Here is a 15,952-nt window from a genome sequence, read left to right as displayed (position 1 = left end):
AGGCAGTTTTAGGAGGAAGTTGGAGCTGAAGGGGTTAAAGGAGTGTTGCAGCATGAATGGAGTTTTGTTTCACTTCCATAAGTCTCTTTATGTCACTCTAGACTGTTTTTTTTTTTTTTTTTTACCACCTTTCTTACAAAATATTTTCTATCTGTTGGATCTGTTGTGTTGACTGAGTTGTCACTGACAGGAGGCTCATAATATAACTGGAGATCATATTAGCTATTGGTTGAAGATGAAAATGAGATGGAACAGTTGAATTATTTCTGTCATAAACTTCACTTCATGTTGTAAATAAGAGCTAAACACACACTGCCTCTTTAAGAGAGCTCCTCTTCCTGGACTGAATCAGCAGCTGAACCCCTCCCTCTTCTGTCTGACCTCAAACATTACGAGTTCGATTCTGCCCAGATATTTCCTGCTTCTCAGATCGGACAGTTTAAAGACGAGTGGAAACAACACAGTGTGAAGGACAAGAGCCCACAAGCCCGTTTACAGCAGATCAGCGAGTGACTGTGAGGAAAAGCTGCTGTTTGCTTTGGATCGGAGCACAACTCTTATCTGTTGATAGAAAGTGAAACTAGCAGACGTTCACTGTGACTGAGAGGGGAAATGGCTCAGCGAGGAATTCAGCCGGACTCTGCAAAGTTTTGCTGTTCCATCTGTCTGGATCTGCTGAAGGATCCGGTGACTATTCCCTGTGGACACAGCTACTGCATGAGCTGTATTAAAGACTGCTGGGATGGAGAGGAGCAGAGGAGAATCTACAGCTGCCCGCAGTGCAGAAGAGCCTTCACACCGAGGCCTGTCCTGGAGAAAAACACCATGTTTGCAGAGTTACTGGAGGAAATGAAGACGATGGGACTCCAAGCTGCTCCTCCTGATCTCTGCTACGCTGGACCTGGAGATGTGGCCTGTGATGTCTGCTCTGGGAGGAAACTGAAAGCCCTCAAGTCCTGTCTGACCTGTCCGGCCTCTTACTGTGAGCAGCACCTCCAGCCTCACTACGATGCAGCTCCATTAAAGAAACACAAGCTGGTGGAAGCCACCGTGAAGCTTCAGGAGAACATCTGCTCTCGTCACGATGAGGTGATGAAGATCTTCTGCCGCACTGATCAGCAGTGTATCTGTTATCTCTGCTCCATGGATGAACATAAAGGCCACGACACAGTCTCAGCTGCAGCAGAAAGGACCAAGAGGCAGGAAGAGCTCGGGGTGAGTCGGCAAAAAATCCAGCAGAGAATCCAGGACACAGAGAAAGACGTGAAGGTGCTTCAGCAGGAGGTGGAGGCCATCAGTCGCTCTGCTGATAAAGCAGTGGAGGACAGTGAGGAGATCTTCACTGAGCTGATCCGTTTGGTTGAGAAAAGAAGGTCTGATGTGAAGCAGCAGATCAGATCCCAGCAGGAAGAGGAAGTGAGTCGGGCTGAAGAAGTTCAGGAGAAGCTGAAGCAGGAGATCGCTGAGCTGAGGAGGAAAGACGCTGAGCTGGAGCAGCTCTCACACACACAGGATCACATCCATTTTCTACAGAATTACCCCTCGCTCTCATGTCTCAGTGAATCTACACACTCACTCAGCACCAACATCCGTCCTCTGAGCTACTTTGAGGATGTGACTGCAGCTGTGTCAGAGCTGAGAGACAAACTACAGGAGCTTCTTAGTGAGGAATGGTCCAAGACCTCACTGACAGTGACTGGAGTGGATGTTCTACTGCCACAACCAGAGCCCAAGACCAGAGCTGAGCTCTTACAATATTCATGTCACATCACACTGGATCCAAACACAGCAAACACACTGCTGTCATTATCTGAGGGGAACAGAAAAGTGACACGAATGGCAGAAAATCAGTCATATCCCAGACACCCAGACAGATTTACTGTATGGTTTCAGGTCCTGAGCAGAGAGAGTCTGACTGGACGTTGTTACTGGGAGGTGAAGTGGAAGGGGAGAGTTTATATAGCAGTCTCATATCAGGATATCAGCAGAACAGGGAGCTGGGATGAATGTGTATTTGGATTCAGTGACAAATCTTGGTCATTGGATTGTTACAACATGAACCGTTGCTTCAGACACAACAATATCCAAACTGAAATCCCGCTCCCTGTGTCCTCCAGAGTGGGAGTGTACCTGGATCACAGAGCAGGTATTCTGTCCTTCTACAGCGTCTCTGAAACCATGACTCTCCTCCACAGAGTCCAGACCACGTTCACTCAGCCTCTCCATGCTGGACTTTGGCTTTGCAATATCGGAGCCACTGCAGAGTTTTGTGAGCTCAAGTAGACAGGAGTGATTAAAGCAGTCCTGTCGTCTATATCTATAACATCTGTGTTGGTAAGCGCTTGTTTCTGTTCCTTTTTTTTTTTTTAAATCAAGATCTGCACATATATGTCTTCATTTTAAAATGATTGTTCTGCAAAATATTTTGCTGCATTTTTATTTTGCTGCTAAAAGCTCATTGCTGTGGTTTGTCAGTCCTGCACTTCCCAGACGTCACCTGTGGCACATTTTGTTCTTGGTCTGTTCAGCCGTGGTGGATAAGGGTTGAACTCCATCATCACTGCAAATGAAATGATTCTTCTTGTTGACATGCTGGTTTAACAGGCCGATTGTGAGAATCACGTGACTGCTGAGAGAGAAACGCCTGTTATGAGATTTTACTGATTAGGTGTGTCAGCCAAGTGAATGTTTATGAAAATCAATAAAAAAATATTTCCAAGAATCAACAGTGTTTCTTCTGTTCTCGTTCCAGAAAGTCTATCAACCAGCTGAAGAGAATCTGACAATAACAGGACAGCATGTCTTGACTGGTTTAGCTGCTAAAACACAAAGAAGTGCTGTAACGCCCTCCATGAACAGTAGAAAAGACAAAGTGACAGGAGGGAGAAATACCTGCATTCAAAAGTCATTTATGACATTTTACTGTGTCTGGGATGAAATGAAACCAGCTTTGATCGACACTTTGAGCTCAGAACTGAACTGTGTTTTCTTCACCTGGGATTGTGGACGCCATTCCCATTTTTCTTCTGATATGAAACCAGAAGTTTGGGGGATTTGATGACTGATGCATCCTCTTGTCAGTTTTGTTCAGTCATTAATAACATATCATGTTCACCTTTTATTGCTATAACAACGTAATTGTTAAATAAATAAAGTGTTGTTTCTTTGTTACCTCATTAATTGAGGTAAGTCCAAGTCCAAAGTATTAATTTTTTGAGACACTTCAACAGAGGTGATGGATTTGGGGCGTGTGTTTCTCAATTAACGGGAATGAACCAAATGTCTTTTTATTTTTTATACCATAAGTGTTGCAGTATAGGGGCACGGGTGAGGTGCACGGGATAGAGGCACTGTGAATGAGCTGAACACACAACACAACACTCTTTGCCCCCCCACCCCCCACCTCATGAAACCTACTTACCGAATAGCCTCAGAATTGAGCTTCAGATCAGTGTTTTTGATCACAATAGTAAACAAACTATTTACAGAACAATTTTTTTTTTTATAAACAAAGAACATGAATCTTCTTAAGCGCATCAGTGAATACAACACATGCAGTAGGCCTAGGCAATTATGAAGTACTAAGTAAAATGCAATGAACAAGAGAGTTCCTACTCAACATAACTTTCTTTTTTTAATTTTCTCATTTTTTTTATGATCAAACAGTGTGATTTTATTTATTTATTTATTTATTTTACTACATAACATTCTTGTCAGGGAGTAATAATAATACTACTCACACAGAATAATAATAATAATAATAATAATAATACATTAGATTTTATTTGTAGAAAAGAAATAATACCAGTTAGATATAATTTTAGACCGTATAATTTTGTGCTAGAAGAATAATCTGCTTACCTGTAGAGTGAACCTGTGGGGTAAAAAGTTACAGGATCTCTGCATGCTTTTATTGTGAAGGGATACAGTGGATGAGAGAGGATGTTTAAAGGTTGGTGGAGGTTTTCTTGGTTGAGATTTTAATGTACAGCCACGGGAGCAGGATGATGATGATGTCACTGTTTCAGGCGGCAGAGGTCATGTGAGGTCGTCTCATGATTATGTAAATGAAGGAAAAAAAACAAAACAAACAAAACTAAACCTTTTTTCTTCTTCCAGCTGGAGTTTAAAACTCCTCGTGCTGCGTTCGCTGTCTCGCCATGCCGCCGTCTGTTTCCCTGCCAAAGTCAAAGCCTCTCTTTCATTACATCTTGTCTTCTTTCCCCCTTTTATTCCTCCAAGGTCTCCTCGCTGTTGCTTCTCTAAACCTTTTCATCCTCCTCTCTCTCTCTCCCTCCCTCTCTCTCTCTCTCTCTCTCTCTCTCCGTCTGTCTCGCTCGTCCTTCCCGTTCCCTGACCTCGGCGCACAAACCCACCTTTGATCGTCTTCATCCCGCGTTAAGCCTCCTCGTTTTTGATCATCCAACCGCCGAGCGCCGGCCCCCGCCTCCGTCCAATCCCCGCTCTAATCACTGCAAATACGCATCCAATAAAACACAGGCGCCGAGGATGATGAGAAAGAAAGAAAAAAAAAAAAAAAAACAACAAAAAATAAAATAAATAAAAAAAAATAAAAGCCCCGGCTGTAAATCCCGGCTCTTGTTTCCGCTCGCCCACCCCGGATTACGAGGTGATGAGCGGCGGTTACATCAGATCCTCCGTGTTTGAAAAGGCACTTAACACAACTCGGTTAAGCCCGTTTAAAGCCCGCAGCGCAAACTGGGATCAGAGATAAACTCTGGGAAAGAACACGCAAGGCCGCGTACGTGTACACACACACACACACACGCACACACACACACGCACACACAGACACACACACACCTTTGAGTAGAGAGTGTCATTAAGGAGAGATTTTCCAGGTATCAACTACAGATGGAAGAAGTCTGACAGTGTGTGTGTGTGTGTGTGTGTGTGAAAACGTCTGCACATGGCAATTTTCCTCCTGGGAGTGTGTTTGTGCATACAGGCTGTGTGTGTGTGTGTGTGTGTGTGTGCCATGGCATTATGGTCCCGAGGTCCAGAGGGAAAAAAAAAAAAAAAAAAAAAAAAACTTTAGAAACATTTTGAAAAAGCGTCACTTCCTGTTGTGTTTGACGCTGAAAACACAACAGGAAGTGATGTCATGAAGCGCGTCCGTCCCAAGGTGGATTTCGGGAACGAAAACTAACAAATTAAGGAAAGCTAGATTTGAAAAAAAAACATCTTTGTTAAATAAAAAAAATAAAGAAAATAGTGCTTTAAAGTAAAAAGAAAAAGGAAATGTCTTTAGTTTATCTGGTTGTTTATCTGTGAATACACATTAAAGTGAAGACATTTTTTAAAAGACTTTTGTTACTTTTCTGGTCCCTAACAAATACCCCATGTTGCCAAAAAAAAAAAAATAATAAAATAAATAAATAAATAAATAAATAAAAAAGAAATTAATTATCATAATTCTCATCAACATTGGAAAAACACCGAAGCCCCCACCATATTACACTGGAAAAACCTGATGAAATATTATTTGAATATGGAAAGGGCAATAATGGAGGACAACAAGAAAGAGAAAATCTTTTTGCAGGTATGGAGTTTAATCTATGACTCGCTGTAAACGAGAGCTGCAGAGACCACAACATAAGTTCAAAGGAACTCGGTATTGTGTGTTTGTGTGTTTGTGTGTGTGTGTGTGTGGGTGTGGGTGTGTGTGAGTATGAGGGTTTTTGTTTCCATTTTTTTTTTTTTTTTTTTTACTTTTTACTTTTTATTTTTATTTTTTCTTTTTCTTTTAAATACTCTCATGATATTTGTATCAGGTCATTGCTGTTATTATTGTTAGCATTATTAACATTATCATCACTACCACTATTATTATTGTGAGCTTGCAGTATAAGTCAGTATATGTATGCATGAGAGGGTATGTTCTGTATATGTACAATATAAAAAAAAAAAAAAAAAAAAAAAAAAATATATATATATATATATATATATAAATAAATAAAAGACTAAAACTGATAAACTACTAAAAACTAAACTAAATCTAAGAATTTTCAAAAAATAAAAACTAAACTAAACGAGCAAACCTGCTTTAAAAAGCTGAACTGACGCTGAACACAAAAAGTCAAAACAAAATAAAAATAAAACCCAATGAAAAATGCAAAACTATAATAACGATAATCAAAGTGGCTTGCGTGCTGAAACACACACACACACACACACACACACAAACACACACACACACACACACTGTGTTTCAGACTAGACTTGCTGTGGTGTGTCTGCACGTCCAGACATCACCTGTCAATCAAACGATGTGGGCGGGGCGTGGAGCTCTACTTCCTGCAGGTGTCAACAGGTGTGACGGTCAGAGGGATTGTGGTCACATGACCGGGTCAGCTCACGCCTCAGTTTAGCAGCCAACAGTTTGAAAACTCAGGTGAGCGGGAAACGCTCTGACACTCATCCTGGATATTTTAATAACACAAAAATAGAGAGTTGCACCTTTTTTCTTTCTTTTATTTTTAAAAATCAAAACACAGTGAGCTTCACCTGTGTTTTGGGTGAATTGTTCCTTTTTCTCATTTAAGGCTGGATGAGCTGAAACTCTCCAGCGTGCTGTCAGGAGCTGTCGGGGCTGAGGCGGCGTGTCGGAGGTGAAGGTGAACCTCCTCCTCCTCCTCCTCCTCCTCCTCCTCCTCCTCTCTGGGAACTCGTCTCCGGCACGTTCCCGGCTCCTCGTCTGCGTTTTGCGTCACTTTTCCAGAAGTTTCTCAGAGTTTTGATGAGAGCCGTCGGGCCCCGGCTCCCCGTGCGGCTCGCTCTGTGCAGCATCTTAAACATCAAACACAAACTGTTCTAATCCTCTCGCCCGGCTCTCGTCTCCCCATCAGCTCAGGGTTTTACCATCAGGACGCTGTGACCTTTGACCCCTGAGCCTCTGCTGCCTGTTGATCTGAGTGACAAACAGATTTTACTAAAATGATAATTCACTGTGATTTGCTCTGGATGCTGAGCAGGCTTCAACTGTGAATAAAAAAAAAAAAAGGTTATTTTATTTTTTTATTTTGTATTTGGTATTATTTTATTTTTTGTTTAATATAATTTTATTTTACTATATTATTATATTGCTATATTGCTATATTATTTTATTATATTTAATTTAATTTAATTTCTCTTTATGTCCATATATATGAATATAAAAAATAAAAAAGATAAATAATAAATTACTTTTTATGTTCATATGTTTATATGTATGAATATCAAATAAAACACAAATAATGAAATAATAAATAATAAAATAAAAAAGTAAAATAAAATTATAGTAAACAAAAAATATTTTGTGTATTTTTTATATTATTTATATAATACATAAAAATCCTGTCCTGACACCCTGTGAGGTGACGTCTCTCCTGCAGGAGACGCCGCCCGGGGCGATGCACTCGTCTGCAGGGAGGGAGAGAGAGACTGAAGACAGGAAAGAAAAAAACGAAACCTGAATGTCCCAAAAAACCTTATTTCCCATGATGCACTGTGAATGTTTGCTGGCAGGTGGCAGCGCCGTCTTCAGCAAAACTCCACGGTCCTGAACACGCGAGCCTGCTGTCGTGTTCACTGTGTGTGTGTGTGTGTGTGTGTGTGTGTGTGTGTGAAATGCAATGAGAAGACATCAAGGCAAAAAAAACCCTCCTCCTCTTGGGACAGGTAATCAACACCACATTTTTTTTTTTTTTTTTTTTTTTTTGACTTTGGACTTTCTCTCACTTATTTTAAACATATTTCTGGTTTCAGAATGTTTAGGTGTCGTTTTCGAACACGGACTAACAGAACAGATACAAAGCAGTGAAACTGAAAAAAAAAAAAATCGTTAAAATAATCGCTCACAACAGTTTCCTGTGAACTGCAATATAATGAGATTCAACTATTTGTCATTTTGCCGAGGACCCCTGGCGCCCGCTCAGGGACCCTTGGTGGGGCCCCGGACCCCACATGGTTAGAGAAAGGTTAGGTTTAGACAGCAAAACCACTTGGTTAAGGTTAGGGAAAGGGGGGGCCCAGACCGCTCTCTGTGCATTAATTAATCGGTCAATTAAGTGTTTCAAATGAAAATATTATATTATTATTAGTCTTATATTTTTCCCACTGTGGGGAGAAAACCAGAAACTTTACACTCAGACTCACTCAGACTCAGAAAAACAGTTTTGGTTTTCATTCAGTCTCACAACCCATCACTCTGTCTATCTATCTATCTATCTATCTATCTATCTATCTATCTATCTATCTATCTATCTATCTATCCATAGGTGGATAGATAGAGATGTAACATATAGATATAAAACTTGTTTTCTAGAGATTAGTTTTAGTTTGACTGCTGAGCATTTCAGAGTTTATCCACTGAGGACTGAAAGCCTTCAAACTGTGTGTGTGTGTGTGTGTGTGTGTGTGTGTGTCTGCTCTTGACTCTCTAGATTGCAGCTTGTACTTGAAGAATAAAAACATAAACCACCGCCGTGCGAGGAAGAATTGATCTATTTTTTTTATTATTTAATTTTTTTTTTTTTTTTTCTCTCGCCTCTGCCTCAGACCGGGCTTCATAAATAATCCTGAGACGAGGTTAAATCAGCCTTCTGATACACAAACAACACGCTGAGGAGAATCTCAATTTTCACAGCCCGTCCACCTCCTCCTCCTCGTCCTCCTCCTCCTCGTTTCTGCTCGTTCGCCGCCGCGGGAAGAAGAATGCATTTTTTCCTTGCGGGCGGGGAAACATTCGATTTGTACGTCGTTATGCAAACCGGTTCAACAAACACAACCACGAGCGTCTTCTTCATGGAGCAGGACGCCGCCATCGAGACGTCCACGCCCGCCCGCCGCGTCCTCACACCCCGTAGATACACACACACACACACACACACACAGAAAAACAACATCAGCAGAGTCATCAGAGCCGCCATGGCCGCTTTGAAAAGTGGAAAAATGGAAAAAATGGAAAAAAAAAAAATCATGTGATCCTAATGAAGGTCATGGAAAAATCTGCGTTTCAGTACTGTGTTGGTGTTTCAGCAGGTCAGCAGAGGCCTGTACCATAAAGCTGGATTTGGGCTTAGCGAGCTAACTTCAGGCTTAACCCTGGCTTTTCTGTACCATAAAGGTGGCTTACTTTTTATCGGGCTACGTTGCCGTGGTAACGTATGCTGAACACCTAACCTGCTCCGGAGCAGGTTAAGTTCAGGATAAGAGCTCAGCAGGTAGAAAAGCCCCACCTACTGACCAATCAGCTCTCTTGGAAAATGGCCTGCCCATTTTCCCTTTCTTCTTCTTCTTTTATAAAATTAAAATTAATACATTTTACAATTCTTCTTGTATATATTTTTTTTGTTACTCATGACTGCACTGTCCAACCAAAAATTGATCTTGTAGATTGATGTAGCCTAATGATTTTTTTTTTTAATGTTTATGAAAATAAATTAGGGGAATTTAATTCAGAGAGTTAAATAAAAGTCTGATAAAATACACGCAAGCCTCTGGGCTCCTTTAGGTTTCCATTAGTTTGCTCATATTTAGTATTTAGGCTGGCTGCCCTGAAAAGTCCACATGAGAGTTGGTGCCAAATGTTTTACTGTCTTTAAGTGACAGTGAAATAATATTTTAACCAGCAGAATAAACACGAGGCGTCAGATGCTTTATAAAATGAAATATAAAACCCAGTTGAATCAAAGTGACGATTCTGACGAAACTCAAACTGAAGGCAGCGGTCCAGCGAGGGTCGCCCCTCACTGTGAGAGAGGGCCAGTTCCTCTGCAGGAGTGTACGGCTGAGTGGGAGACACATTCATTTACTGAACACACAAATGTTACTGCAGTCAGATCGACTCGTGCCGTCATGGTGGGGAAGTAATATTATAATCGCACTAATTTACGCATTGACACAGTCGGCGATTTTTTCGCCAGCATTCCTTGCAGCTTTTGGCAGCTGCAACTGTGTTGCTTTTTGCCTGGATTATTGATTTATATTCCTCGTATTTATTAATGATTATTGTCGACTCCTCGGTTGTGACGTATGCGGCTCGGGTAGATTTTTCCATGTCTGCGATTGGTCGCATGCAGCAAACTCCGCCCTTTTTATGTGAGCGCGCACAGATCTAGACTGGAAAGCCTGGGTTGAATTAGCGAGTTGATAGCCGGCTTTATGGTGCCGAAAATCCTGAGTGCTGGTGTCTGGTTAGAAAGCCTGACTATGTTAATCCAGCTTTATGGTACAGGCCTCAGGTTTCGCCAGTCGGCTGCATTGATTAGCTGATGATGCCCATCTCTGATCAGGTGCAAATTTTTTTTTATTTCATATTTATTGCCTTCATCAATACTCCTCTGTTGTCTACTAAAGGCCTTGAGGGCATAGTGAATTATACAGCTGATTTCTACTGAGTCAAACCAGCTGTTTTTTTTTTTTGTTTGTTTGTTTTTTTTTGTCAGGGGATTATAAACTTAGGGGAGCGATCCAATCAGAACGCAGCCCAGTTCTTGTTCATCCCGCCCACGTTTGATTGACAGCTGTCCTTCGCTCGGCTCATCAAACGGACCTGAGGAACAGGAAATGTTGGCTCAATAGAGATCCAAGGTTCTCAACTTGAGTACTGGCCACGCCCCTTTCGGCTCTGAAACCAACGCCAAAGGATGAGACGCAACGGGCTTTCTCGTTTTTATCACGTGTCAGGGTCACAAGGTTAGAAAAAGGTCAGGTTTAGACACCTAAACACCTGGTTAAGGTTAGGAAAGGTTAGGTTCAGGCAGCTAAATGGAAACCTGACTCGGTCTCGGTCTCACAAAGGATTTGAACTTGGAGCTTGTGCGTGAACAGCCCTGTCTCATGGGAGTTTGTGCAATAATCACGAAATTTAATCTACGGATTTATGTCCATGGACAAAAAAAAAAAAAATCCCCTTTTTTTTTCAAATTGTCCCTTTTTTTCTAATCTAATTCATGTCCTTGAACACAAATTTTCCTTTTCCTGGAAGTGGCTAAAACCGCTTACAGAAGAAGATAAATTTTGGTAGCTTTAAACAACAAAACCTCTTGGTTATGTTAAGGGAAAGGTGAGGTTCAGGTGTATCAACACTTATTTGAGGTTTCAGGGTTAAGCATCGGACACGGAAACCGGTCACGGTCGGTCTACGAAAACAAACACTGGTCTCGCCTCGGACTCGGGGACACAAATTGTCCGGACAGAATCAGAGTCAGTATCAGGATCCAGACGATGTCTTTTCCCTACAAGAGGAACCAAAGCCCACTCTCCAGGCTGGAATGGATTAAAACTCCATTTTATTACAGGAAGTGACTTCAGGAACGCTCACATCTCGGTGGACGATGAAGACCGAACTCAAGAATAAGACTAAATAAGAGAAGCCACATTGATTTCACCGCAACGTTTCAAGAATTCTCGATTACACAGGGTTAAAACTGGAAGTCTGGCGTCCTGTGATGGTCAACAGTCTGTTTCATGGGCTCCTCCGCCCTGACAAGAATAAAGCTGTGGGGGGATTTAGCCGTAAACATAAACCCGGCCAAATAAAACCCCATAAAGCACGCGGTGTCGACAGCTTCGACCTTTCAGACTGCTTGAGCACATCATGGGACACGGGACGGACGGACCGGATGGACGCGAGAGGAGTGGAGGCTCTTAACTTAATGTGGTGTGAATTCAGTTCGTTTGTGTGCGAGCGAGGTGACATTAATCCGCTGAATGTCAACAAGCTTTCCCCTCCCGCCTGAAGAGGAGGAAAAGAGCGGCGCTACTAAAACCTGTGGAGTCAAAACGAGCGTGCGTCCACGGGGGGGGGGGGGCGTAAATAAAGCTCGGAGGGGTCGGAGGCGATGTTGTCACACCTCCCGGGGAAATAATTTGTCAAATACATCGTCTAGGTTACTGACAACCGTGTTGCCATAGTAACCTGGTGGTTAAAAAGTCTGCATCCTTGATTATTTCTGCTTCCTCGGATGTTTATCAGTCGACAAATTACCCCGCCAGATGTTGCTCTTGTCATTTTATTAACTACACTGTTCAGGCGGCTCGTATCTGTACAGGGAGTTATACCTTGTTGTCATGGTAACGTCAGCCGTTGTTGCCACCTCTAACTGTGCGTTCGGAACAAACGCAGAGTTCTTCACACGGCGCAAAGCGTACAAAGCCAACGCAGCGACGCGAATGACATGAAACTGCAAAATTCACGTCATTTGCGCATTTGCATATTTGTGTGAGAGACATTTTTCACCCCGGGGGGAAAAATCCTCCTTCCCACTGGTGTCGAGTTTCAACCCGGCTGAAAATATTCACAAGTTTCCACTCTGCGATGACAAGGACTGTGGAGCTGCTTGTAGCCCCACCTCGGGACCGTCCCGGCAGGAATTTCGGGCCCCATGAAAAAAAAATACATATATATTTACTCGATGATGGTTTAATAATTTTATATTAGCTTTTACCTATTTTTTGGGGCCCCTGTGAGGCAAGGGCCCTTGGAATTGTCCTAACTTTTCCCCCATATTCGGCGCCCCTGCATCCAGGGTTGAAAATGAAAGCACAAACACTCGGAGAAATCCAGCATAGAAGACGGAGAGCTCACTCAGTTTTCCCGTCAAAGAAGAATTATGGTATTTTTCAACTTGAGCCCTATTTTTCTAACGTTTGGTAACACATTTTTTTTTTTTTTTTGGAATTGGTAAGTTTTGAATGTAGTCAGGGTATTTTTGATGGACACTGAAGCTGTTGCCGCTACAAATGGATCCAAACCCTCCTGTCCGTCCAGTGCAGCCCTGCAGACCGCCGGGTCTTGACCGTTTTGACCAGGACTACAAACACCAGCCGAGAGGGAGAGGAGATCCTACACCAAAGCTCTTTTATCTAAAGAAAAACACTATTCCAAGGAACCTGTCTGTGGTGAAAACAAACACTTTAAAGAGACATAATTTGACAGGTGAAGGTTAGCGGCTGCTGGCTAAAGAGTTCTCGCTCGATACTGGACCGACTCCAAACGTTTTTTTTTTTTTTTTTTTGTTCCTATCAGTCATTTGGACCCCAGAAGGTGGAAAAGTTGAAAAAATATCCGTTATGCTCCACCTAAGCTGCAGCTGCTTTCTGTGTGCATCATGTTTGGAAAAAGTTGTCAAAGTTGGAAAGAAAACAAAAAAAAAAACAAAAAAAACCCACCAGCGACACGACCAGTCCCTGTTTTTAAAGTGTTTCAAGTTCACGTTTTCCTCTAATGCCACTCACAGCAGGGCGGTGAAAAGATAAAATGAAAACAGACAAAAACACAATTTATATTCATTATTTTAGCCAGTAGTAATTATTCTTGGCATAATATTTACTTATTTATTCATTTTTTCCCCCCCAGTCGAAGCAGCCACACGGCTGCGTGAGCCACACGGTAAAGTCTGGACGCTGTTTGCATTTCAATTCAAAATCAAAGTAACGGCTTATTTAATTTCAAATGTCATTATTATTATCGGAATACCGTTCTAAATGTGTTTTTTTTTTCTTGCAGCTGGTGAGTGATCATGTGGAAGAAACAGGAGTAATAACATTATCGTCTCTGCTTTTTTATGCATAATATAACTTGAAGATGCGAGGCGTGCTGCTGCTGGTTTGCAGGGAGGAATACTAAAACAGAAACTGAAGCTGGATGATGGAGAGAGAGAGAGAGAGAGAGAGAGAGAGAGAGAGAAACTCATCATATCACATCTTCACCACCAGCTCCTCCACCACTCAGCCTGCACAAAAAACAAGAAACACAGAAGTACATATCTATATTTCAAGCCTCAGAGCCAGAAAGCATAAATCTGTCTTCATTAAAGTTTAAAGCGCGAGAGCGGCGGGCTGCTGGGCGCCGGACAGGAAGCCGGACGCGATTATGGGAGAAACACGAGAGGAGAAGCAAATAAAGCAGAAGATGGAGAGAGAGAGAGAGAGAGAGAGAGAGAGAGAGAGGAGGAAATGAGTGAGACGGGGTTTGGTTAGTAGGTTCACTGTATAATTAAAGCGGCAGGTTCACACAGAGGAGAGGCTGGTGGGTTTCTTGGACCAGCAACAAGCTTCCACTAAAACCAGCAGCAGCGAACTTTACAGCTCGGTGGGATTTGGCGCCCCCCTGTGGCCGGAAATTAAATGCTGCTTGAAAAAATGTTGTTTCGCTCTGATTGTACGTCTTACACATCGGTCGTTTTGGTGTACGAAAATAAGGAACGATACTAAAACATAAGATCTAACAACACATATGTTCATGGTCGCCCCAGATTATCTAGGTAAATGTTGGCACTATGTTTACTGTGCAAGGCAGGCAACAGCAGAAGACCATCTTTCAAAATAAAAGTCCCTCTGGAGTTGCAGTCTTGAGCTTATAAATATTTTCCATGCAGATCTTGTAGCGTAGGTGGGTGAGGATTAAGGTAATTGTTATGGTAATTGATTCACAGGCTATTGACACAAGAGCTCTTAGCACATATAATTTGTTTTCCTCAATCCCTTTAGAGATGCATTGCCTAGAATCAACTGGTGTGTTTCAAATGATATATGTAGGCTCAGGATTTCTCCAGTTTCTTTTTTTTTTTTTTTTTTTTTAGGAAAAAATGTGAGAAAGGTCTCCTGGTAAGCCACAACCTCTGCAACAGAGAGTCTTGGATTTATTGCGAAATTCACTATTGTTGTCATAAAAAATCTAATTCTCAATGTCCAACCAAATTCCTTCCAAGTTGGTCTACTTAAGTACTTACGTCAATACGTCCCTGCCTTCTCCCACTCCTCATCTTCTTCTCCCTCCATCTATTTTTTACATCCAAAGGTTTTGTCTGTCAAATCCATACGAATCCCACTATATGAACTGGATATTATTTTCCTAGAGTATCTGAATCTCCTTCATCTCAGTCCAGTTCTGTTCAAAACTGGTTGGTGTTTCTTTGATATTGTCCCGTTCCTTGTGTGTCACTGAATGACGTCGTATTTGAAAATATCCGAGCGGATCATTGGATATGCATCACCGTATTGCGAATCTTCAGCGAATCTCTTAGTTACATGAATATTGTTCATGGAAGCAGCCGTTTCTAGTTGATCTTGTTGTTTTGAGAATTAAACCGATCTTCTAAGCGATCAGGGGAACTGCTAAGAAAATGCAGCACCGGGTCAGATGCTGGCTGATTGGCTGTAGGATTTGTGATGTACCAAATCCAGTTGGCTCGGGGTACAGGTCCGGGTCCAGGCTTCTTTGAACTGAAAACAATGAAAATCAAGGCCGTTTTCTCTTATTTCAGACATGTTACTTTGGTTAAAATCTCCAGTATAATATTCTGTTGTAGCCTGATATGACACCACCTTCACTGTCACTGTCAGTGCAGCCCTAAAACACAGAAAGGTGCCAGCTGGAATCGAAAATGGTTCTTCAGAGTGATGCCACAGGAGAACCATTTCTGGTTCCTCAAAGAGAGAAGATGTGAAAAACTAGCCGACATGCTGGAGCGCGGATCGGGCCACGTATTTTTGTCCAAGCTCATTTTTTTTCTGAACATTTTTTTGCTCGTCCTCCATCTCTAGGTTACATTTACCACCTGAAATAGCCTAAAACTAAAATAACGCCAACGTGTCCGAACCCAAACATAATTTCTACATTTTTTGACCAAACCCTGGCCCGGGTCAATAGGGTTGTGCCTTTTGATCCTCACATGCACAGAAAAACCGAAGGGAAAAAGTCATGGATCCATCAGACGAAGCATGTCGTCATTTAGAAACTGTGAAGTTTGGTTGAGGCAAAATGCGTCCCTGAAGGTCGACTGTGCAGGAACGCTGTACATCTCCGCAGGGTCACAAAAACAACCAGATGCAGAGAGTTGGATCGGAGGGAGATAAAACCTGCATTTGGCATCGTTTGGTTAAACTTTTTAACTCGTCAAAATGAAAATACGGCAACTTTCAACTGTGCATGAGAAGAGGCACG

General features: G+C 42.1%; 1 protein-coding gene across 1 annotated transcript; it reads left to right on the top strand.

Moving 5' to 3' along the window:
* Positions 1–428: 428 nt before the first annotated feature.
* Positions 429–2,375, top strand: LOC115377769 (tripartite motif-containing protein 16-like). The gene has a single exon (XM_030077775.1). The coding sequence runs from the start codon at positions 613–615 to the stop codon at positions 2,281–2,283; it is 1,671 nt and encodes a 556-aa protein (XP_029933635.1). The 5' UTR covers positions 429–612; the 3' UTR covers positions 2,284–2,375.
* The last annotated feature ends 13,577 nt before the right edge of the window (positions 2,376–15,952 follow it).

Source organism: Myripristis murdjan, chromosome 19, assembly GCF_902150065.1.
Source record: "Myripristis murdjan chromosome 19, fMyrMur1.1, whole genome shotgun sequence".
NCBI lineage: Eukaryota > Metazoa > Chordata > Actinopteri > Holocentriformes > Holocentridae > Myripristis > Myripristis murdjan.
The sequence above is the reverse complement of the archived record's forward strand: the minus strand, read 5'-3'. Positions and strand labels throughout refer to the sequence as shown.